Source organism: Sardina pilchardus, chromosome 11 (genome assembly GCF_963854185.1).
Source record: "Sardina pilchardus chromosome 11, fSarPil1.1, whole genome shotgun sequence".
In the NCBI taxonomy this organism is placed as follows: Eukaryota; Metazoa; Chordata; class Actinopteri; order Clupeiformes; family Clupeidae; genus Sardina; species Sardina pilchardus.
The window spans coordinates 33713170-33739716 of record NC_085004.1 but is presented as its reverse complement, the minus strand read 5'-3'; the positions used below and the strand labels follow the sequence as shown (position 1 = coordinate 33739716).

At 39.4% G+C, this 26547-nt stretch overlaps 1 protein-coding gene across 1 annotated transcript; it reads right to left on the bottom strand.

Moving 5' to 3' along the window:
• Nucleotides 1-6489: 6489 nt before the first annotated feature.
• Nucleotides 6490-25912, bottom strand: gas8 (growth arrest-specific 8). Its single transcript, XM_062549135.1, has 11 exons — nt 25732-25912; nt 21671-21763; nt 18667-18864; nt 14394-14600; nt 14235-14289; nt 13864-14069; nt 13572-13739; nt 12854-12940; nt 8688-8897; nt 7112-7177; nt 6490-6855 (listed from the first exon to the last, which is right to left on the bottom strand). The coding sequence occupies exons 1-11, from the start codon at nt 25732-25734 to the stop codon at nt 6661-6663; spliced, it is 1488 nt and encodes a 495-aa protein (XP_062405119.1). The 5' UTR covers nt 25735-25912; the 3' UTR covers nt 6490-6660.
• Between the last annotated feature and the right edge of the window lie 635 nt (nt 25913-26547).

The following is a 26547-nucleotide window of genomic DNA, read 5'->3' as shown; positions in this document are numbered from 1 at the left end:
ACGATCAATTCAAGACTCCCTACCCTACTCTGTAATTGTTTCCCTTGATATTTTAATGTGTATTTATGTATGGATTAACATTATTATTATTTTAATATACATGTTTGTTTGTTATTTTATGTGTGTGTATATTTGTGACCATTCAAAGCGAAATCAGTCGTTTTGCGCACAACGTTATTTTGAGAAAATCAACAATAACAAAATCAACAATAACAAACTAAATTCAAAATTTAACAAACGGATTAAATTTTGAATTTCACGTTTTCGCATAATTTGACTGTATACAGTCTATCGTGAACGCATTTCACGGAAAAACATATTTGACCGGCGAAGATTCAACACATTTGCTGTCATTCCCGTTGTGCACGCGCCGCTTAAAAAGGTGATTTCTCCTCTTCTGGCATATCGTGACAGGAGAACCATGTCAACTTTGGATGCGGTTATCTTAGCGATAGTTTGTGTAATACCCTTGATATACATATCGTTGGAAAGCTTAGTTTATGGCCGTTCACGTGAGCACAATAACTTAATTTAGTAAATTTTACCGAAACGAATGGTTCTGCTTTACAGGGTCACATTTTATGAATTGGTTGAACTATGTGGTTAATATTTTTATTTTATTTATTTTATTTGTATATCTCGGCTACATCATAAAAGAGGACTACCCTCAATGTACTTCCGAGAATCAAAATAAAGGTTTCAATCAATGCCCCTTCAGGAAATGGTCTTCCGAGGCAGAGGAGACTCTGAGGGACTGCTTTTATTTTTTTTTTTAAGTATATTTTTGGGGGCTTTTGTGCCTTTGGTTTTGACAGGACAGTAGAGAGAGACAGGAAGCGGATGGGTGAGAGAGTCGGGGTGGGATCCGGAAAGGACCTCGGGGCGGGAATCGAACCCGGGTCGCCGGCGTGCGGTGCAGGTGCCCCAGCCAGTTGAGCCACGGCTAGGGCCGGGACTGCTTTTGGAATGCATTGCAGGAATCATATGGTGAAGATTGATTGATTGATTGATTTGATTTAATGACCACTCAGACAGGCTGGTGGAATGTGCACTATTGACCACACTGCACTATTGACTATACCTGCATTTCTGTATAGACAGGGTCCCCGCGGGTCCTTAAAATGTCTTAAAAAGTCTTGAATTCTAGAATTTCCGATGAGGAGGTCTTAAATTTCATGTCGTGCCGAGTCCGTTTCGTCAACTTTGCGAATGTAGACACACTCAAATATTGTGGGTGTTAGGCCTACAATATAACAACACAGTAAAAAGTAGCGTGTGCGTTCCTACAGACGGAGATAGTGTTTCAGAGTGGCAGACGCGAGCCAAGATATTTAAGAATGCGACTGAAAAATATTCAAGGTTGCAATGGTGCACCTGACGCTTTTCGGGTGAGAGCATACATTTCTTTCGCCTGTTTTCATTGTAGACTATGCGTGCAACTTTTACCAAACAATATAGAAGTAAACCTCCTCGGCTTGGCCCTCTCTCTTTCTCTCTCTCTCTCTCTCTCTCTCGTGCGCGCTCAATGGACACCCACCCCTCGACATGCACATTTAATCCAAATAAAACATTCACAATCGTGAAAAAAGCAATGACGACTAGCTAAATTATTATGAAATCCGGTTAGCATCATAGCATGCTGCACATTTTATTAAAACTCTTGCATTCAAGTTGAGTGATCATCTCATCACCAATGTTTTCTAACTCCAAGACTAAACTAAAGGACCTGTCCCAAGGAGAAGCCTACCTTGAAACTTAAACACATGTGGGGGAAACTGAACAGTCCAACCAGTAGACTATGATAAACTAGCCAACTGTGTTACTTTGTTTACAATATGTTGAGGCATCAATCAGACAGCTGAATTAAAGAGGTAGGCCTAGAGTTGTAATACAAATAGTAGGCTATATAATCTGCATAAAGTGTGCAGTCATGAATATCAGAAATTTCAGTATATAGAAAGTAAAGGGGAAAGAAATGGGGGAGGGGGGGGGGGTTATTTAGTTTGAATGATTATATATATAATGTAAATGATTTTTTTATCAAATATATAAAAAATCATTCACATTAGGCCTATATGAAAGGAGTGCGATAAAAATGTGACCTTTTGCTGTTAGAAAGCTATGCAATGAAAAATGTGGGTGCACCTAAATTTTGTGCTGGTGCCCCTGAAAAAAAAGTTTGTTGATAAAAAAATGTGCAGATACCCTGATAGACATTGTAGTTTCCACGCTGCTTTCCCAATAACAAGCCTGGGATCACCAGTGATGTCAAGGGCCTCCTCAACAAAAAGATGGTGTTTAAAGTGGGCATGAAAACCATCACAGGCTGCAGGAGGAGCATTGGCATAGAGGAGGGGGATGTGGTGAGGGCAAACCAGCTCAACCACCTCTACAACAGGTTTGATTGCCCTGCTCCTGCCCCCACACCTCACCCTTCACCTACTCCAATCTGTTCACCGCATGCCCCCTCCCCCTCTGCTCTCACAAATAGTATGGCTCTACAGTCTACAGTATGTACTTCAGCCTTCAGCCACCATTCACAGATGCACCCCTCCCCCCACAACTAAGGAATCCCCCTCCTCCCATCATCACGGTGGATCAGGTCAGAGGAGACCAAAGGAGACTTTGCTCCAGGAAAGTCTGACTGCTCAAAGCCTGTGCTGTGGAACTGGGGAAGCCTCTGCAGCATGTCTCTGACAAGGGAAGATACCAGCACTGTGGAAGACATGTGTCATCCCAGTTCCAAAGAAGCCACATCCCAGTCAGCTAAACGACTAGGCCAGTAGCTCTAACATCATACATGACGAAGACCATGGAGCAACTGCTACTTCACATCCTCATATCCCAGGTCTGCCAGTCACTCGTGAGACAGTGCACAAAGCACGGTCCATAAAGGCATGGATGACAGAGTTTGGTGTGGATAAACTTGACTGCCCTGCACAAGGAGTCCTGACCTCAACCTTCTTACCTGTTTTAGATCATGGAGATGTTTTTTTTTATATATATATAGAAATACTACTAAGGTTCTTTTACAATCATTAGACTCTGTTTATCACTCTGCTCTTAGATTTTTAACTCATACAAAACATTTCACTCATCACTGTACACTGTACGAAATGGTAGATTGGCCCGCACTTCACTTAAAGGTACAGTAAGGTAGAAGATCCTGGAAAACGATTCCAGCAAAGCTGCATTTTGAAAATACACAGGTCAAAAGTCCCAACCCCTTTCTTCAGACTTCCCCCCTGAAGCAACGCCTCCAGAGTACAGGAACGTGTAGTGCTTGTTCACGAGCGGAAGGGAGGAGCAGATTGCAGTTTGATAGATGCATCAGAATCCAATCATCATTAACAGTCAGTTCAGTATGATTGGATAGTGTTTTTCCTGGATTGTTTGTTCTAGACTGTCAAAACTTTTAAATAATTGGTTGCAATGGGGATGTGAAGAGTATTTCATGCAATATGTTAAAAAATGCTCCAGAGAGCATGCTCCAAAGATCTCCCACCCCACCTTTGAGAAGGTCCAAGCATTGAAGGTCCTCCATCCGTGCGCTGCACCTCACCGTCTGATCAGGACAGCTGAGCTGAGGACCATATGGCTACCAACCGCGGGCGATCGATAGGCTACCAACTGCGGGCGTTGCTGCCGCGACTGCCGATCGAGCTGCTGCCTGTCTGGATCGAGCAGCGCTAACGTTGGAGGCCAGGGACAAAATGCTGCTGACCTGCAGGGTCGCTCTCGACTTCAGGCTGCTGGGTGCTTCTGCTGCTTGTGCCTCAGCTTCTGGTGTTCTCCAGACGGCCTGCCTGCGCTCTGCCTAGCGAATTCCGCCGGGTTGGTCTGATTAGCTACGGGACTGTGCAACATCTATTGCCCTGGGACTTTTCTCGGCCGTCTACTGATGCAGTCGATTTGGACTAAGTTGGCGTGGACTTTTCTCATTTTGTTTGCTTTTATTATTTATTTATTTGATTTGTGTTTGTTTGTCTGTCTTATATCTTAATCCATGTTATTTTATTATATGTTAATTGTTGTGTCTGTCTTTGTAGGACTATGTCTTTGTATGTATGTCTTGGTGTCCGTCGGGTACGCAGGCGATTACGCCGCTCCGTCCGGCATCTTTTGTCTTGTGTCTTGTTATTTTGTAAATTTGTTTGTTCTTTGTTGCCACGGGTACGCTGGCGATTACGCCACTCCGTTCGGCACTGTCTGTGTATGGGTTCTGTGCACGTGAAATGCGCTATGTTTGTAGTGGTTGTCTAATGTCTGTCTTGATGTCTGTACAGGAACGCTGTGCGAATACGCCGCTCTGTCTGGCACCTGGCTATTTTGTGTCAGTTTAATTATTTGCTTTTTGTATCTTTTCCTTTTTCTTGTTTTATTATTTTGATTATTGTTGTTATATGTTTTGTGACTCAGGGCATTGCTGTAAAAGAGCTTGATGCTCAGTCAATTTTTCCTGAATAAAAAACGGTTGATGATGATGATGATTAGCTTATACTTGTGTACAAGGCCATAGTTGGCCAGCTCCCCTCTGTATGTCTTGTCTATTCATTATCAATAGTCAAGGGTATCTGCGTTCAAGTAGACATTTTCTCTTAAATGTTCCATCAATTAAGACAGAGTTTGGAAAAACTGCTTTTTTTAATGCACCAACGCATGTGTGTGTTAGTGTATGTGTGTGTTGTTGTTTTATGTATTTATTTTTACTTTGTCTATATTATGTTAATTGTGTGCTGCTACCTTGGCCAGGGCTCACTTGTGGATGAGATACAGTACCTATCTCAATGTGACTTTCTTCCCTGGTTAAATAAAGGTATAATAATAATAAAATAAAATGTCCCGAGTTTGTTTTCAGGAGTTTTTTATCGTCATCTATATCATTTCTCATAGAGTTACCAAAATTGCAGATAATGTTTGTTGGAGTGTCTATTTTCTTTAATATTATTATCTTTTTAAAAGCTACAAACGCAATATTGTATTTTTGGCATTCAACGCATAGGAGCTATCACCTCAATAATGCGTTTTTGGCACTCAATGTGTTAATAAGGGCAAAACAGTCAGAAACTAGAAAAGCACTCAGAGAGCGCAGACCTCCGCCTTTATTGTTCTTCCTAGGTTGTCATACATTTGAACCTAAACTATTCAGATTGCCACCACGTGGCCATACCATGCCATTACACCACTAAGCGAATCACATAAACGGCTCCGGAATCCCGACGGAATTACGGATCACTCCCAAAATGTAATCATTTCATCGAAATCCATCCATTACTTAGAGAGTTATCTTGCTAACAGACAGACAAACAAACAAACAGACAAACATACGCCGGTCCCAGATGAAAACATAACCACCTTGGCAGAGGTAACAAACAAGACAAAAGATGCCAGACGGAGCAGCGTAGTCGCCAGCGTACCCATGACCCCAAGACAAACAACAAATAACAAGTAATAAAATAAATAAGTAAAAGAACTAAATCCATGTTAACTTTGTTCAACTGCGTGGAAAGACATGTCGTGCATATGATCTTGAAAAGTCCAACAGTCAGTTACTGGGCTGTAGCTTGATGCTCTTAAAACAGTAGGCTATAATATTAAGTCCATGGGCAATGGGCAGCGAAATTCATCCATTACTTTTTGAGTTATCTTGCTAACAAACTGACAGACAAACAAACAAACAGACAGACAAACAAACAAACGCCTGTCCCCGATGAAAACATAACCTCCTTGGCGGAGGTAATAATAACTGCCTGAAGCCATTACCAAGATGGCCACCAAGTGGTGGGACTTGCCTGTAAGGACTTTGACAGTTGCTCATTTAGACCACGATCAGACAGAACACCGTTATTGCAGTGAGATCTACATTTTTAAAATGTTGTTTCGTATTGACAGTAAGGGTTTTATGTGCTGCCGGTGCAACTGAGATGTCTTCTTTAATCTTTATTTGGTGATGCAAAACATCACTAGCTAACGTTTCAATGTAGTAACATCTTCATCAGAGTCTGAGGTTGTTTTAAAATTGTAACCCCTTGTCAGTCAGTGGTGAAAGTAAATACTGTAAGTACAAAATTGTCTTGTCATTGCCTAGGAGTTCAAATTCTATGTGAGTGCTGCGAAGTATACTTCATTTGTCACACACACGATTTAGATTTTGCACTCCTTGCTGTTAAAGGAAATGGCAGATGTCACTTTTGGTTTAATTAATGATTTTACACCCAAAACACTCCCATGGTCAATTAGGAAACATAAGAACAACCCGTTTGAACCATGAACCTGGCATCTCATTACTTATTTTGTTATGGTCATGGTTCACGCCCTAAATGCAATTAAACCAGTTTCAGTCCATGCATTTTAGGCTGTCAAAATGTTATACAGACTGAATTGTTATGCCATATAAAAGGTCACTTGCTCTAAAGTTTATGTTAAACACATCATCTGAATAATAAATAGTAATAATAAAAAAAAAATGCAGTAAGCTTTGATTTGCAATTGCTGTTTTTAATGCAAAACAATTTTTAAAATGTTCATGAAACTCGTGAAAACTGCATGATGATTCAAGGATTGAGAGGTCCAGATCTTGACTGCTGATTGCACAAATGGAAAGGAGCCAGTAAATAAGTTTATAATGTATCTCTATGTTGGGATAAAATTCAACATGAGTCATTTCAGAGGTGGAAGTGTTGCCCTTGGTGCTACATCCCCTCTTTGAATATTTGCTGACACCAGTCCTGAAGGACCTGCACCAAGTGTCAAGCGGTTGAGACTGCACTCCAAAGGCTTGAAGCCAAGCTGGGCCACAGGAATCCCAAAATTGACCAGCTTCGCTTCAGATGTGCGTAACAAGTCGTTATGAGCCTGAAATGATACAAAAAAAAAGGTGCAATGATAATACAACTTCATAGAATGATGTCAATGTAAGGATAAAATCAAGGTTCACTTAACCTTCAATGTTGGTACTAGTGTGGTGTTAACCATCCAAAAACAGTTTTGTAAATATAATTGTTGAAACTGGAAGGATACAATGATGATCGTAGGATATTTTTACTCAATTTTATTTCTTACACAGAAACTATTAATAAACTATTTTACTATTACACTTGAGTGAACTCACCTTACAGGCCCGAGCAAGCTCATATTGCAAGTCTTTAATGGTATTATTCTTTGTGTCCAATGTTTCCTGAATTGAAGTAAAACGTTTGATTAAAGTTTTCTACAACAGTTTAAATTGAAATCCATTCTTAATTCATCTGGGTTAATTATGCTCATACACAGGAAAACCATTTTACATCTCTTATTGATGAATGAAGTTCAACTCTGAACCTTCATGATCTCAGTCATCATTATGGATTAGCCTACGAACTCCAGGGAATAACAGAAGTGAAAAAGCATTTAATGAAAAAAAAACCAGATGCATTTTACAGTACTTCTAGTATGCAGGTTTTTTTTTTTTTTTTTTAACTATATTGACTACTTTGTCAATAAAGTATTGTAAAGCAAAGAAGTCACTGGTTGTTGCTGTAAATGATAAACAGTATTATACAGAATGTATTCATTTAAAAGCTGTAAGAAACACAACTCCAACTGGCGTTATTGCCAGTGATTTACTGTAAATTTCACAAAAAATATTTTTACAGTTTAATGCTTTTTAAATGTTTTGTATTGGTACTTGAAGTCACGTGGGCATTGGTGTAGTAATGAATGAATGCATGCACCTGGGCATAGGTATTACAATAGAGAGGGGTGAGTAGGGAGAGCATATTTTCTATTGACCGTATTCTTGTATTATTTTAAATGGAAACAACACACTTTATTGCATCCTTTGCACATTGTTCATGCACTCTTTTCCATTGCCTGCCTCGGTGGATGGATGTATTTTATCTTTTTGACAATAAAATATGTTAAATGGAATCAGCATTTGTCAGGAGACACAAGAGAGTTGCCAAGCCTAATAGGAATTCTTTATGTCACTCCTTACCTGTCCACAACAATATCACGTTTGCACAATGAGGATAATCATTACACTGTAAAAACTGCTTATCTGATAAAAATTAACCAGTTGAACATAAAATCTAGTTGGTATTGTTTGTAGTAAAGAGACTTTCCCATAACATCATTTGACTTAAATTAAGAAGAGTTTGACTTCCTTTAAGACATATCATCCTGAAAACAAGCAAATCTTTCTGGCAGTGCATTGAGTAAGACTCTTCAAATAAGTAAAAGTCTTAAATTAAATCAAAATGATCTTTCGAGAGAACACTAGGTAAGTATCTTAACACATACAGTAAAATAATACAACATTGGTTTTTTGTTCTTAATATAAGATGAATAACACTTGGTTAATTTTATTTTTTGCAGTGTAGCCAATTTAAATTTAACCTCAAGTAGGCTACTGTGTCTGAAGTTGGTGTTGGTGCTAAAAGGAATGACTTTATAATACAGTGGCAACAAAATCAATCTGTTCAATCATCTTTCTCCATTCAAGTATCTGATGCACAACTTAACAAACCAATCAATGTCAAGCACATGGAGAGAAGACTACGTGATGGCAACAGGATAGGCATGTCATGACAAGTTCTTTGGTAAGCTGTTTTTTGTACAGTACATACAGTAATGAGCTGATGAAGCTGGTCTGAGTAATCTTTGAGGAAATCACACAGAATGACTCTGAACAAGTTTATGGAACATACCTCAAGTTTGCGGGTTGCCACACTGACAGCAGTGGGATCAAGATTAGATGCTGACAGAACTTCATTGAGCTGGGCTTCCTTTTTTTCCAGGGTTTCAATTAGGCCTCCTAATTTCTTCTCCAGCAGCAAGTTCTTAAAGCCACTTTTCTGTTGAACCTCCTGGATAGCCTTGGTGAATTTCTGATAAAGTTCATCTCGTTCTGCTTGGACCTAAAGAGTATAGCAGAATATTCAGTTTGTTTTTCCTAAAGGATTAATCAACCTGGGCTTTATTTCTAGATCATCTTTGGGTTTTAATATTCACTAGACATAAACAACAATTAAAATGCTAAGACCATCATCTTAGAAAAGGCTATACAATAAAGCTTACAGGCATAAAGGAAACCACTTATTTTCACCACTGACTGCAACATGGAGAACATGGATGCCTACCAATGCCTACCGATAAACACATCTCTGTTCAAGTGTAAAGAAACTTTATAAAATGAATTGTTTTCACATGCCTTACTCTAAGTGCGGAGGTTACACGCTTGGCCTGCATGTGTGAATCACTTAACCGGACATTTGGACCCCCATTTACACTCCCCCCTACCTAGTGTTACCTCCGGCTATTATGTTAATGAGCTATGTGTGAACGAAACGAAGAACCTTCGGTTAAAATTCACACCAAGCATCACAGATTCTCAACATTTGCATTGTTAACGTTAACGTTCCCGGCAACGTTGTATGATAAAGCCGGATTTGTTTGACTCCCTCTGCAATTACGTTGTTGTATGGAATAAAATACACCTAGGGGAAGGGGGGTGTATGTTAGTGTGTAGCTTTCAGTCAACTTAGCGTTACGTCGAAACTATTTTGTGTGGTGCAACCCGTTAAATTTTAGTAGCTTGTAAACTTCAATGTAGTGCCAGTTTAAGTTCAAACTAAGCTAAGATGAAACTTACGTTCAGCTGGTGCAACCGGCTGAAGTATTCTGTAATGTGCGTGTGATGTCCGTGTAGCATGTCCAGGTAACAAATCTCCGGAGGTTATGTGTGAAAGCACTTTGTCATCAGAGTATTCAGTTAACTAATCAATTCAGTGCCTGTTGTCCAGTAATTAGAATACTGCTCCCATCAGGGTTCCCATTCTAAGTCATGAGTTTTCCCTGACTTTCCCTAGTGCGGGGAGGAGTGTGTCACTGTGTGTGTGTATATATATATATACAGCGCCCTCCACAATTATTGGCACCCCTGGTTAAGATGTGTTAAAAGCCTTAAAATAAATAGAATTTTTATTGTAGAAGAATACTCTCACACTGAAAATTTTAGAAAAATGTAACCTTCAACTCAAGTGAATTTTAAGGTGGGGGAAAAAAATCCCTGACTGAGAAATCACCTGTTCCACAATTATTGGCACCCCAAACAATTCCTAGGAAATAAATGTAATTATTAAAGTATTTCTGTCATTTCTGTCATAGTTTACAAAGTCAATCAGAGTATGTAGGAACATTTATTTAGTAATTCGGAACATCCTGTTTCCCTGGGCTATAAATATGACGTGACACAGAGGTCATTTCTCTTCAACATGGGAAAGACAAAGGAACACACTGTTCAAGTAAGGCAGATGTGTGTCGACCTTCACAAGTAAGGCAATGGCTACAAGAAAATAACCACTCGCACACCTGCCCATATCTATGGTCAGAGGAATCGTTAAGAAGTTTAAAACAACTGGAACAGTGGTAAACAAGCCTGGGAGAGGACGCAAGTTTATTTTTTGCCACCATGCATAGTGAGGAGGATGGTAAGAGAAATAAAAAAAATCTCCAAAACGCACTGTTACAGAATTGCATCAAATGGTTGCATCTTGGGGTCACAAAGTCTCCAAAACAACCATCAGGCGCTATATACATGCCAACAAGTTGTTTGGGAGGCATGCACGGAAAAAAACCTTTCTCACTCAAAATCATAAGCACAAACGTCTGGAGCCGTACTGGGCCTTCAACTGGGACCGTGTGCTTTGGTCAGATGAGACAAAGTTAGAGCTTTTTGGCAACAAACACTCTAAGTGGGTCTGGCGTAACAAAAAGATGAGTATGCAGAACAGCACCTCATGCCCACTGTGAAGTATGGGGGAGGATCGGTGATGCTGTGGGCCTGTTTCTCTTCCAAAGGGCCTGGGAACCTTGTTAGGGTGCATGGCATCATGAATGCTTTGAAATACCAGGACATTTTAAATCAGAATCTGGTGGCCTCTGCCCAAAAGCTGAAGATGGGTCGTCACTGGGTCTTTCAGCAAGATAATGACCCTAAACATATGACCAAGTCTACACAGAAATGGTTCACCAAACACCTTATCAAGCTCCTACCATGGCCATCTCAGTTCCCAGACCTCAACCCCATTGAAAACCTGTGAGGTGAGCTGAAGAGGAGAGTGCAGAGGAGAGAACCCAGCTCGTTGGATGATTTGGAGATTTTGTGCAAAGAGGAATGGTCGAAGATCCCTCTTTCTGTTTTCTCTAATCTTGTGAAACATTATAAGACAAGATTAGGTGCTGTTTTATTAGCAAAAGGGGGTTGTACAAAGCATTAACATCAGGGGTGCCAATAATTGTGGCACACATGATTTGATGTAAAATAATTATCTCTTAATGTGGGATTTTTTTCCTTCTAAATAAATGCACTTGTATTAAAGGTTGGATTTTACGTTTTTTTTTAATTGTGGTCCTATATTATTTGGAAAAAAAAATGAATTTATTAGAAGATAAAGAACACATCTTAACCAGGGGTGCCAATAATTATGGAGGGCACTGTATATTATTGGATAACTGGATATTATATATATAATATAATATAGTTAAAGATATTCCCAATATATAAATGTTATTTGTGAATGTTTTTGTTTTGTCCTTTTGTTGTCTGTCGCTGTCTGTTCAGCTGAAGAGTTAACTTAGGTCATCATTGGCAGTGGCTCTGTTGATACCAGGATTGCTACACTGGACTTAGCGCTGTCTTCAGACATGTCACGGGTCCATCGAGTTGCTTGTCTGTGCTGAGAGATCGCTTGCCATTGCTTTCTGACACCCTTCCAGAGCTGTCCAGGTGACCAGCAACGCTGCCGGAACTATGTGCAGCCTGTCCAGTGTCTGACTAGAGAAGTTGCGGAGAACTGCTCTGTGCTTCTAATGCGACCTGGAGCTCTGTGCAGCCTTATCTGACGTCTGCCTGGAGAAGTTGCAGAGGACTGATCTGTGCTTCCGACGTGACCTTGCCGGTTTCAAGAGCACAGCATTTTCTTGCCAGGAGAATCAATCGCCCACTGCCCATTGCCCATGGACTTAATATTATTAAGAGCATCAAGCTACAGCCCAGTAACTGACTGTTGGACTTTTCAAGATCATATGCACGACATGTCTTTGCATGCAGTTGAACAAAGTTAACATGGATTTTTTTTGTTTTTTTTTATGTCTTTTACTTATTTATTTTATTACTTGTTATTTGTTGTTTGTCTTGGGGTCATGGGTACGCTGGCGACTACGCTGCTCCATCTGGCATCTTTTGTCTTGTTTGTTACCTCCGCCAAGGTGGTTATGTTTTCATCGGGGACCGGCGTATGTTTGTCTGTTTGTTTGTTTGTCTGTCTATTTGTCTGTCTGTTAGCAAGATAACTCTCTAAGTAATGGATGGATTTCGATGAAATTTTCAGGGAAGGTCAGACATGACCAAAGGAAGAAATGATTACATTTTGGGATTGATCCGTAACACCGTCGGGATTCCGGAGCCGTTTATGTGTTACGCTTAGTGGTGTAATGGCATGGTAAGGCCACGTGGTGGCGATCGGAATAGTTTATGTTCAAATGTATGGCAACCTAGGAAGAACAATACAGGCGGAGGTCTGCGCTCTCTGAGTGCTTTTCTAGTTTGTGTATGTTTTTTCCTTTTTTTTTTTTGGTGTTACCTGCATTTTTGTTAATTATTACTTGTTAAAAATTACTTTTTCAGGGCATTTCTGAAAAAAGAGCTTAATGCTCAGTCAAGTTCCCCTGAATAAAGAATAAAGTTGACTTACTTCCAGAAACTAAGCTCTCTTGGAGGAGGGCTCAATTGTGGTAATCCAGCAAAATTGTTTTTCCTTCCCTGTCCAAAATCAGTGAGGTGGTTAGATTGCAATAATGTTTGGCTTCTCACCTTATTGAAACTCTGCAGAAGTACTTCATGTTCCCACTTGAGGTCCTTCATATTTTTGTCAGCAACTTTCAGATGAGCCTTGGCACCCTGACAAAAACATAACTTATTCATTTTCTGCCTCATTTACTCAGAAGTCAAAATACATCAATGCTACAGTTTCCTACAGCACCTTCAACGCATAATGGTGTACGGATGATTTGTTCTGACAAAAACTGTGACGAAATATATTCTAAAACATTGCACAACAACAGCAGTACAATCCAACAACATGGAACTTTTGCCATCTGGCTTTTCTTGTAAACCTCTTGTAAACAAAAAAGAAGCAATCCCTTTGGGATTTACCCAAGTTAAAGTGAAAAATCGATTTTACGATTTCACGTTTTTAACATTATGTATTTAGGACAATCGCGATTACGGTTTAAAATTGATTCATTGAACAGGCCTACTTTCGTGCAATAAATCTTGCTGCTACTAATAATTGTTCGTAATGTAACAGAGAAGAATGGGGGTGTTTTCGACGCAATCAATCAGGCTCTAAGGGTTAATAGATTGCTTTAAACTACACACGGGAGCTTTAAAGAATAGGTGTGTCAAGATAAATGAAATTGGTTAATTAAAGTGGAACCGTAAAATATTAAACTAAAAGAGCTGCATAGTAGCCTGCAGGATATGTTTATTCAGGACTTCTATGTCAATGAGTGAGCTATTGTGCATGTACCGTTAAAGAGGCCTTATCCTTCTCATAGTTAGCCAGCTTTTTCTGGAGTTCAGCTACATCCTCCTTCGCCTTTTGCAAGGGTTCTGTCAAACGTTTTCTCTGTAGTTGCACCTCAGCCATCTCCTTCTCTAGGCGTTCCTCCTTCTTCTTCATCTCCTCTACTTGTTCCTATACATACAAACAGAGACTGATGGGGTCCTATGACAAAGTTTACTACAATCAAGTAGAAACACAATTGAGTGAATTTGAATTGGATCCAACACCACCCACAATTACAAATTGATTACCTTACCTTCAGTGAGTTGATAAGGGCTAAATTATTAATTGTTATGTCATTATAGTAGTTCTTCATGTCACTGAAGGCTTTCTCATGGTTCTTCATCAGAGTACTGATCTGAGCATTTTTATTCTCCTCAAGAGCGTGGTTTTCAGTTTTCCGCCTTTGGTCTTGTTCCTGACGCAGAATCTGCATCTTTTTCTCATATTTGGACTCAATTTCTACATAATACATAAAACATATGTTTTAGTATGAAATTGGCATATTGCCTGAAATGTATGTGCACTGTGCAATTAGTCCCCCAAAATTACTTCTATACACCTTTACTGGAAAGAAAGTGTAAATACTTCTCAGTTTTAATTCAACAGAACAAGTGACAACCACACCTCTAACAAGCCTTTCACAGTCGTTCCTTATATCGGTTATCTCCTCTTCATGTTTCTGTGAAAGGTTTAACATAATTACAGTGGCATGTAAGACGTTACAATGACAATGAAGGCAAGTCAACAAAAAGTGAAAGTCAACAAAAATCTAGATTTACAAACCAGTTTTATGCTCTTTATGAGGCTTTGTTTGGACAGCTCATGATCTCTCAAGTTCATCTTCAGAGATTTCATTTCTTTTAGCAATTCACTCTCCAATTCTGAATATTCTTCTTGCATGACTTTGGTTACCACCACTCCCTCTGCTTTGAGCTCTGAGACACTGTTTTGGTGTTCATAGAGCAAGTGCTTTACTTTCTGTTTGTAGACCTGTACAACAACAGAATACAGTCAAACTGAGAATTTTCACAGAACTACAAGGAACAGTCATGAGGAGAGTATAGAGTCGGTCATTATACTAGTCACTCCTACAGGCAGGGAACACATACAGTGCCCTCCACCGTGTTCTGGTGATTTATTGTAATCTCACAATGAAAACAATGAGGAAAAATCCAACCAGCAAATCTATTCTGAGAAACAAAAATACTGTATAAAGATAAACATATTTGCAAAATGTATCTATCTACTATTTGTGCAATTTATAAGCATATATCTCTTAAAGGTGAGCTACACCAGGCGTGTAACTGAAGCGTTCAGTTGCTGAAAATAAGCTGAAAAAAATAGACCAGTCTTCTAAAATGGATTTTATGCACTGTACACACACACAAAGCAGCACACTATTGTTCTTCTTAAGTTTAATTCTTCTTCTTCATCCCAGTTCCCCAATTTTCCGGTAGCCCCTGCCCCAAGAACTTTTGGAATAATATCGTAATTTGGGAACCACCAAATTGGATTTTATTGGAAGTTAAATTAACTTCACGGGTCACACATTTTGTCCGATCTTCACGAAACTTGACTTACATGATTCCCACACCAAGCCTCACAAAAGTTACCAGAAGGATTTTTGATTTTTGAAAGCATTTGCCCATCACAGCCAAATGAAATCGCCGGTGTAGCTGCCAAACAGGAAGTAAGGTCATATCTCAGGAACACTTTTACATATCGAAAACCAAACTTGGTACATGAACTCGAGACTCCAATGAGAGGATGCACAAGAAATCTGGTGCCCTTTGATCACTAGGGAGCGCTGCAATTAGTCAAGGCATTTGGGCATTGCTTTAGTGCATGTTACTTTTAAAATTAGGTGCTGTAAGAATCCTTGGATCCAGTTAAGTTCAACGCATCCTATGATGTCAATTTCAGCCAGAATGGACCTTGGCCATAATTTTGATTTTAGTGAAAGCGAAACTGATGTTGTCCAGTCTTAACGAAACTTGATGTACATGGTCTCCAGAACATTCCTCACATAAGTTACAGAGAGGATTTTCGAAAGAGTTCACCCATGACCAACTGAAATCAGTTCTGAAGCTGGCAAACAGGAAAGTTCATATCTCAAGTCTTTGATGTATGAGGTCAAAACTTAGTACACAGGGCTCCAGACTAACTTTTTGCATTGGTTGCACTGGGGCGCCCAACTCTTTCATTTAGATGCACCAGCACACAATTAAGGTGCACCCAATATATTCCTTGTGCTGCCACAACTTCAAGCTACCTTTTTATTGCTCTCCATATACATTCCGTGTCAGAGCTATTGTCAGAGCATGGACCAGGAATGACCACCTAGATGCCAACAGTAATACTGAATATTGTATGATCATTACAGTAGTGGTTTTAGGCTAACTGAAAATAGTCGCACATAGTCCAAGGAAAATAGATACAATTCATTGTTTTTTATGCTATTTGATAAAATAAATGCCCAAAAAACTGGACAAACTAAGTCAAAGAAAATCTTTGAGATAATAGAAAATGCTTTGGCTTTTGGTGAGCACAACATTAATTCAGTCCAAAAGCACTTTTCACAGGTGTGTCGGACAATGTAAGGGTTACCAGTAGGGTTGGGTACCTATCGCATTTGAACCGATATCGGTACCGGTGCCGGTGCCTGAGGTTCGGTGTCGGTATTCAACGGTATTTTTTTCGGTACCTTACCCTTACTGAATCTGTAACACCTTGTTTGTATCAACTGCAAGTTGCACAAAATCAAATTTATACATTGAGAATGTTTTTAACACAATACAAACCCCTCTCATTTCTTAAGTATGAACATGAACAATGGATAGTGAAAGTTTTTTAAACAGACTCCATCAAACCCAAACATATAGAACAAATAATTAGTCCATTGGGTTATATGATGATTTAGCTATTTTAGGCCATGTTCATGAAAAAAGCAATCATTCCATCTTTGTTTTGTGCAATTTAACAATAGCCTAGGTCAGCGGTATGCCAGGCATCATGTTTAATAAGCCGCCCCTTTTTAATGAAAACATAGCCTACTATAGAGTACAAATGGTTTAGAAGTTATTCATTTATTCATTAATTAATTACAAACTATTTTAAAAGTTCATTTTTTAACACCTCTCCCCCATAGCCCTTTTCATCTCGCATAGGCTATCACCTAGGTGGTATGCGTTCCACAGTTTGGGAATCCCTGGCGGATCCGAGCCAAATACATTTTGCTATCTGGGTAGATTATTATCCACTCCTTACCAGTTCTGTTGTTTAAATTACTTCGTTTCAGTCAGTTTTTAACATGAGTAGTAGGCTGGCGAGTTTGGTCGTTCGGTTATCCTTTGACTAATAAAACATTCCATGCCATCTTGAATTTGAACTTATAGCGCGTCTTGATGCAGCGCATTGTTCCACCATGAAACGCTACGCATAGTCTGTCTGTCAGGTTAACTGTATGTGTAGGCTAACCAGCAAACTGTTGCGAGGGCCAACAACGTGTATAATCAAATTATAGCATTGCATCGGGGGAGTGAATCCGTTAAATATGCCGTTTTAATGAGTCATATTTCAAGCAAAAGCGAGCGACAGAGAAAATAGAAACCGTATGCCAACAACAAAAGTTCTCTCAAAACATCGCGCTGCTCGCGTTGCTGTCAGGACACTCTTGACAGCAATGAATTACATTTAACGAATTGTATCGTTAATGTTTGCTAGCATCGCGGTTAGGACATAGTTTCTAATTTTGTTATGACCATCTCTGCTGACTGCGTCTGCTTGGAGCAGCGCAGCAAAAGCAAAGGCTACGGGCAATATCCTTAGAGCTGTTGTCACGACAAATACAGCGAGTATATGGCAAATAGCCTAGATATTATTAATGCTGTTAAGACATCATTATCATCTAGCCATGATACATTTCAATAGCATTCAAACATTTTTCTGTCACATATGCTTTGAACTATTTAAAGTCCTGTTTTACCGTTTTGAATGGATCCTGCTCACTCGCGATTCAGAAGATGGGTGCAGTCAACTCTCAGTTTTATTTTAACTTCTTACCAGGGATAGGCCTACTATTTTGATTCATTTGTGCTTGCTCTTGGTGCAATAGGCTACATGCAGGCTTAAATGGTGCATATTAAGTTAGCCTATTCACTTTAGTTTTTGAGACATAACGTTAGCCTACACTCAGACATGACGTCAGATGGCGCACTCCACTCCTGATGCACATGAAAGTACCGAAATTTAGCACCGTTCAATTTCACGTGAAGCAATACCCGGTAATACCGACGTGATTCGGTCGGTACCGGTAAAAGTACAGGGGTCGGTACCCAACCCTAGTTACCAGTGATACTTATTGAGGAAGATGGACAATGTGCGGGACTTCTTCAATTAAGGAGCACTACATTAATAAAATGAAATAGTTACCAAGAAGGAACTCACTGAAGATGTAAAAGTTTTCCAATCAATAGTGTAGCTTATTTTAGAAATGTAGGCCTAAAATAAATGAACGGAATTTGATAGCCTAGGTAGGCAACACAAACTTGAAGTGCAAGACAAGACAGCAAATCAACTAAACATTAGCCTACTATTATTTGTTGCTGTGCGGCACACAGTTGCAGGTTAAAAGCGGCACGTGTGTGTATGAGGAGAAGACACATTAGGCACTATAGGAGCTTACATTAAATAATAGGCTACGTGCACATAAGGCTCCTCCAGTAGCTAATTTATTTCCGGTGGAACGTTAACTCCTTACATCCTCAAGCGTTAACTTCTTACATCTTCACTGAACATCTTGTTTGCCCAATAATATAACAATTTTAACAAATGCATACATTCTTGTTTATCATAATGTGCTGATTCAGTAGGTGTAACGCACAATCGGGTCCATGTAGACACTAATTACATTAACAATAGCGGCAGGTTCAAACACACCTGGCTCAACCGGAAAAAAAAACACCACAGAGAGCCTTTCGTGCACGTAGCCCATTGGGATCTCGAAATCGACTAAATAATCATGACCATGAGTTTTGCCATAATCAAGCAGCCCTACCTTAATTTCAGCCTGGTGTCGCTCTTCTGCCTCCTCCATTTCCCTGTCTCTGTTCCTCAGTTCAGCTTTCTTGTCGTCTAAATCCCTTTTAGTGATCTCCCAAAAGGTATGTATCTTGTCTCTTTCCAGCTGAAAATAATTGCGCTCCTCCCTCTCTCTGTCCAACTCCTCTCGAAGGCGGACAATGTGTTCTTCCAACTGTAAGATACATGTAACTTTCAACATTAATTCATCTGCATCAGTGCACATTTTATGTTTCAGCATTAATCTATCTGAATCAGTGTACTGTATGTTATGCATAACACTGAAGAGTAGTAAAACAAATCACAAAACAGCAGAGAAGAAAACAAATACTTTAAGTGAAGTCACATACTCAATGAGTATGTTTACATGGACATTAATATTCCAATATTAACCTGGTTAAGACAATATTCAGATTAAGATACTCCCTTGTATACAGCCTTTTCCAACATTAACCACATATAATAGTAATATAGTTTAGTTTACATTATTTCAAATTAGCCTACATTACTGTGTCTAACATAATAAGGTAAAAAGACTTGATATGAAAGTAGGCCTGGGCAACGTGGAATTTTATTCCATCTCATCATTTGGTCCAAAATGGACACATTATTCTATGTTTTCATCGGGGACCGGCGTCTGTCTGTCTGTTTGTTAGCAAGATAACTAAAAAAATAATGAATGGATTTTGATGAAATTCAGGGAAGGTCAGACATGACCCAAGGAAGAAACAAATACATTTTGGGAGTGATCCGTAATTCCGTCGGGATTCCAGAGGCGTTTATGTATTTGGCTTAGTGGTGTAATGGCATGGTATGGCCACGTGGTGGCGATCTGAATAGTTTAGGTTCAAATGTATGACAGCCTAGGAAGAACAATGCAGGTGGAGGTCTGTGCTCTCGCCTCGGAGTGCTTTTCTAGTTCTTTATGTCGCAGCAGAACTGCAAGAAATAATAAGATACATACATACCAGAAATGACTGAAGAACAGGCAAAAAAATAAATAAAAATAAAGTGAAGCTACTTTTTGAAAATACCTGCTGAAAACAAAATACAGAAAGCTAACTAATGAGCGAGCTAATAAGAACTAATGAGACTGAAAATTCAGTCAGTTTAAACGGGTGTAGAGGGATTTTGTGGAATCTCCACTTCCACCACAGTTCCTCGCACAAAGTCTCTTTCTGCTGAACAACAAGTTCCGAAACGTAGTCCTTTGAAGACAAGACAGGTTACTAGAGCCTTCTTGTACTTGTACTTGTTCTTGTACCAGACATAAGGAGTTTCTGAATAGCATGAGGCAGAAACATCTGCAGATGCAAAGAAGCAAGCACCTGGCAATTAAAGGTAAACTATGCAGGTTTTTTAGCTTAATTTACCTTAACTGATCCGCTTTGGAATCATTGGAATGGTTATTTATTCATTTGTTTTGTTTTGTTTTTTGGTTAGCTTCCTGACACTAATTGCAATGTGTTGCTTATACTACAATATGTAAAGAGGGTGTGTTACCTATACCTTATTGTCAGTAAACGAGTGCTATTGTGGACTCTTTACAATAAACGTTTTACTCTTTCTCCTTCATTTCTTCATCATTTTAGGTTAAATTGCTGACAGTGATGTTCTTCAGTTAGTAGCAGGATTATAGGCCCGTCTGGCGTCTGAACATTTCATTGCCTGGGGTCGCCATCGTTACAACACTCACCTCCTGAATACCTTGATCAAGGAGTTATTGGGTGGCAGAGGAATGGGGGCATTTATTTGTCATGCGTGAGATTTGGGTGGCAATAGGGTAATTTTCAATGGAAAATGTAAACATTCCACGCTAAAAAAAGATATTTGCATTTTCAGCATGTATAAATATCAATTTACAATTAATAGTGCTTTAACGATTTCATTTGAAATTCTATCTTCTATCAAATTTCATGCAAATAAATATCTGATAAAATGAAGTTACAAACAAAAACGTGAATAATAAGCATTTCCGTCACGTGACTTCTATTGTAATTAATGTATAATATTATCATATAATCCCTCATATTATAAATATCATAACTTTCAAAATCCTCAGCTGATTTTCACCATCCAGGTGTCATTTTAAATCCAGGTGTCTATCTAGTCATGTGATCCATTTTGAGCTTGGGGGTGTTTTTTGACATCAGGGTCATTCCACGTCAATTTATTCAGGGCCCACACACTTAGGCCTCAAAAGTTAGAAAGTGCAATAAGGCCAACTGAAAATGAAACCTGGCGCTTTTCTAGGCTGATTTGACATGGAACTACACTCTCATCTGGCGTAACCATAGACTGTAGTCTATGGGCGTAACAATCAAGGCAACTTGCAAACTACTGGCACTACTACTGCTTGTTGTCTATGGGGACTATTTTCAGATGCTGCGTGATATCACTGCACCCATGGTACGTTTGCAAGTTGCCTTAATTATTACGCCAGATGAGAGTGTAGTTCCATGTCAAATCAGCCTAGAAAAACACCAGGTTTCATTTTCTGTTGGTCTTATTGCACTTTCTAACTTGAGAAGAGACACGTTTTAAATGGGAAAATTACCGGAAATCTTAATCACTTTTAAACATGATGCTAGCAGGCAAGATGCTACTGGTCTAATCTGTTTCGATCTATGCTTGGCTGAAGCCAAAAGTTGTATCGCCAGACTCACAGAACGGCGGATGAACGGGAAAAAGGTAAATATCAATTGTTTTGCTCGAGGGGAGGTGGAAAATTAGCTTATTTCCAAAAATGCAATATGGGAATAAACGGAATATCCCTTTAAGTAAAGATGTTGGGAATGAAGAAGGTAGGCTACATTTTGGGGCGAGGAAGACACATATTTCAGCATAGTAGCGGAAGGAATGTTTAGAACTTTGATAATGTAAACATCATATTCTTAATGTTATCTTATTTGGAATAGGCCAATACTTGGATTATGAAAGACCATGTAAACATACTCATTAACAAAACTATTATTACTAACCTGTTCCTTCGACATTTCCTCTGTAGACAGGCCATCAACAACAGTGGGTGTTTTTCCTTTGGGGCCTTTCTTACCGGGTTTCTTCTTTGGAGGCTACAAATGATCGAAAGTTAAGATTATGAGGTTTGCCAAATGGGTTACCCAAAACGTTTAGCCACATCTTTCAGGTCTTCAACATCACCTTGGAACCACTTACTTGATGTTAAGTAATAGCACAGCACTGCAAACAACAATTGCTGCCAAACAGTCACTGTGACCACCATAGCTGCTAGCCCAAAAGACAGGCCACACCAGGGTGGTATTCCAGAAAGAAAGACAACAAACACTGAGATAAAACTTAACCTCTGGGTTGTCTGATCCTGCGGCAACTAAACCCAAGCTGTTGGTTCCAAAACGCTACCAATTAGTTAAATCAACCCTGTGTTTGTTAACCTAAAGTTGTGTGTGTTCACGGCAGACTTATGAAGACATTATCTACTGAGAGTCGAAACCATGAGTAAAACCGGTGAAGTAGCAAGTTCTCAAGGCTCCTCAAGAGCTAAAATAATAATAAAAAAAAGAGCAATTACTTGAGCATCTGCTAAGGAACATTGCTTGGCAGAGAAGAATTCACTGACCGTGTAATACATAAGTTTAGGATAGCCTATATTAAAGATGACATAGAATGGATGAATTGAGTATTGCACTGTGTTCTCTGATGTTAAAATAGTATATATTCAACTTTGATTTAAAAAAAATAAACTCAATTGCAATTTTACAAGACTAATAAAACCATATATTTAGGCTGGGTATTGAAATGGTCTGTTTGACTAAATGGCGCCCCCTTTGGCAACCCCAATTGAACTTCAATGGCATTGCGATGTCTAAAATCATAAGCGGGCTCTTTTCTAATTCACCCATTTTTTAGTGTCTATTTCTAAGTTCAAGATTTTCATATGAAGGAGGGCACAACCATGATTCATGTTCATGATAGCTCTTTGTTTATGCACAACCTCTCATAATTCATGAAAACCAAGAAAAAAATAATTTCCATTCTATGTCACCTTTAATGTATTTAAAAAAATTAAAAAAAATCAGTGGACATTACATATTGACTGCTTTGAATTACGCTTTCTTAAAGAGTAACTTCACCCCATAACTCCACCCACTTCACATTTCTGAAAAAGGCTTTCAAAATGGGCAGTTTGGAAGGGAGTGCAGCCCTACTGCAGCCAATCAACCATGGTGATTTCGTGTCAATCTGGGAATGAGTGCATGCAGAGCGGTAGATAAAACAGAGTGGTGACACTCCCATAGACCTCCATAGGAAAACATGACAGCGCTTTTTCCAGGCTATTTCCTCGTTATGGGACTTTTGGAACTATTTACAGCCAATCTCTTGGTCAGTAGTCAATGAGTTAATTGATTACACCTTCCAGCATCCAGAAGTACATCCCACCCTACTGCGATTCAGCCATTCAGCACAGTTTTTTTGGAACTTTTGATCGTGAGGCGGCAACATCAAAGAGTTTCGCAACTCTCTCTCTCTCTCTATGGCTCTGAGTGCTTGGCTTATCACAGGTAGGCTAATCAGGGCAGCAGGTGTTGGGGCGTTTCATTCCTAATTTGTAACGACCCGGTGACATAGTGTTGGACGAGAAGTGCAGGACAACGTCAGCGTTCCAATAGTATTTTGGACCAACATGCCATGGCATGTTTCAATCTGTAGGCGCGGAGAGCAATATCTCCAATACAAAATCATACAAAATGTTACTTTTGTAGAGAAACACGATTTTTGTCAATAATAACCCTGGTAATAGGGCTCGGGCACACGCCTTGCATTCTAGGAATATCGCCGACATATTGGTAGCGCACCGAACGTAATATCCATTCATTCAGATGCAGAAGACAAGGACCAGAAATATAGTAGCGATGAATTATTTTCCTCTTGCGATCATGGGCCACTGTTACACCCCACTACACAGCAACATACGACGAAGAAGGCAAAAACGAAGTAACAGGAACACACAGGCGGGAGTAAATCCATAGTAATCCATAGTAAACTATAGCCTGGGTTTCCCATACTGCCTTGCGCGGTGATTTCTTTCACGCTGCTAAGGCAGTCTGGAAACTAACGCCCCCATGTTCGCCTGATGTTGGAGGCCAATCACAGAACAGGGGAGAAAGCAAGACCATGAAGAGCTATGCAGAGACGCATTTGATTGACATCCGTGGCGCCCAATGAACGGATCTGGGCATTTTTTCAAATACGAGAAAATGAACGTCTGGTTGCCAGACCACGTCTCATTTGAGAAGTGGGAGGCGTTAGCCAGGCTAAGTAAACTAAGGAGTGAAGCTGCCAATATGGCTGCGCTCGCAAAGTTTTCACGTCATGATCCCGAGCCCTATAGTGTAGGTCACCACTTATGAGTAATTTCAATCAATCAACAGCTCAAAAAATATATTTTAGGGTGCAGTTACCCTTTAAACTAGTTTACCTTGTCACAGATTTAGTGGGTCATAGACCCCTTGAGAATCCCAAATGTCATTTCTCTTTTATGGGTTCTGTGCTCTGGGCCAAGTTAAACCTTCTTTACGCTCCAGCATCGGAATCAGGGTAAGCTATGGGTGTCAGCAAATACATTTTCAGTGCAAATTTGGAAACTTTAAAATAAGTGATGCTGATGCTGATCTGCCAGTTGGTGAAACTACACTTTAATGATCCTCACGGGTTTATGGCCTGGAAAAGAAATTAAGTTGCACAGGAACCGCACAGTGCCAATATGCATTGCATCTCCAACACCGTACAAAAACTGCCAATCGGAGAGCAATCACCGATGCACATACTGTAGTTTGGTAAGAGGCAAAAAATGTTTTATTCTAAATGCCATCAGCATTCGTAATCAAACTAAGTGACAACACATACCTGACTGAGCTCTATGCCTATTTAAATTTTCTGTTTACCCATTTCTACTGTAGCCTAGGCCCTACGTTTTTAATGATATCTTCAATATGTCTGAGATATCTGTCTGTCCATCTGCATTGTATGATGAGCCAAAGACAAAAGCCCACCACGGTGTAGGCTACATTAAAGACATATTTTATTCTATTCTTGTAATTGAACCACAATAAGTAACATTAGTAGGGATGGAGAATGTTTTTTCCCCCGTGTAGCCTATATTAAGGATTCCGCTGAAAACTATAAAAACTTGTTTTCTTTGGGATGAATTGGATATCATGTTGTGATAATCACCCTCTCACTGTGAACAGCGCAAACGATGTGTGCCTCTTTGGCAATTGGACGTTCCTCAAAAGGAAAGTTAATGTGACAAGTGTAAAACAGTGGTCTGGATGAACTTGCACTTAAATAACCGAACAACTAAGCCAGCTCTCTGTATCTCCATTCTACAAGGATATAAGGCACATTCCCACCAACTTCCTATCCATTCCTCTTCTTCAAACCATTCACTCATTAATCCATTAAACTATTTAACATCAATTAAACAATCTGCCTATCAACACCCATTAAACTTTCGGTCTATCAACATTAATTATACTATCTACATTCAACTTTTAAACTATCTACTCTGTCTCAGGCTTTAAGCATACAATCTGACTCTGTCCACAACTGTTTCTAAATAAAAGTTTGTTTCGCATTTCATAATCTCCCCAGTTACATGTTCTAGTTTTGGAACTGAAATCCCAGGTTTACCGTTAACTCTGGGTTCACATACCCAGTTAAGCCATTAAACCTGCTTTCTGGAGTACCCTTCGGGACCCGGGCAACCAACGTCGTGTGTTGTGCGTGCATGTAGTAAGTTAACTGAGGCGTAAATGAGGCACCACGTTACCAGCAAAGATTCTAGACGTTGAACTCCAGCATGGGTTCAACTTGACAAAGTTATCTACATTGACGTTCACGCTGCATGTTGTTAACGTGACTCTCCAGTTTCAGTTACTTAGGAACTTCAAGACCATAATGTTAAATATTGTGTGAACTCCTGTAACGTTAACTGTTATGCTATGCTAGCTATTTCATTTTATGTTGATATCTTCGCTACTGAAAAATGAACGTCACTCACCATTTTAAAGACGTGAAGTACAACTTAAATGTACAGAAATCTAAACCCTGCTGACTGCTTAAGTGAGATGCGGTTAAGAAATAAGGCAAGCCATTGAATTCTGACTAAATGTTGCCGCCTCGTTCAGGTAGCTAGAATTAGCTAACTTGGCTTGTGGTCGTTTTGATGTGAACAACAATACGGCGTCATGACAACGCTTCTTCTTCATTTTATGTGAATTTTATTGTCAGCTTGCAAGCTTAGTGCATTTACCGCCATCTACTGGATTGAGGTGTGATCCCTCTAGGTAGGACGTCTACCATTAGACTGTATGGTCTGTAGGCTACATAACTCAAATTAAATATGAGCTTGGCTCATGCTCTGCATGCTGTTAATCTTTCACTGATCTGCTTTTCTGTAGTCATTAATGAAGTGACTATAGTCTATTTGTGATTATTATTATCTTATTTGAACATCTCTTGTTCCTCCATGCATTGTTTCTGTATCACATATACAAAGTATGAGCCGATTTGGCCGACCCCCATCTTCCCACCACTGCCTGGTTTTCTCATGCAATGACTCTTAACAGGATATCACAATATTCACAATTAAACATTGGGTTATTTATTTTGTGGGTTTCTGCCGGTAGGCTACTGCTTGCTTAATATGCTGTTGGTCAAATTTGACCTAGGCCTTATATTATGTGTAATAATATGTGATTTTTTTGTTTTATTATTTGTATATTATGAAAACTTTTAGATATTGTTGGTTTGCCTCAGAAAAAAAAAATCATAAAAACTTGTTTTCTTTTTTTTTTTTTAAAGTACCGGTTTAATT

What these genes read in the sequence shown, in the direction of transcription:
- gas8 (XM_062549135.1), bottom strand. An exon ending in AGGAAATGTCGAAGGAACAG is followed by an intron (nt 18,865 to 21,670) that starts GTTAGTAATAAT and finishes TGTATCTTACAG; the next exon opens with TTGGAAGAACACATTGTCCG. An exon ending in AGCTTGCTCGGGCCTGTAAG is followed by an intron (nt 6,856 to 7,111) that starts GTGAGTTCACTC and finishes GTATCATTTCAG; the next exon opens with GCTCATAACGACTTGTTACG.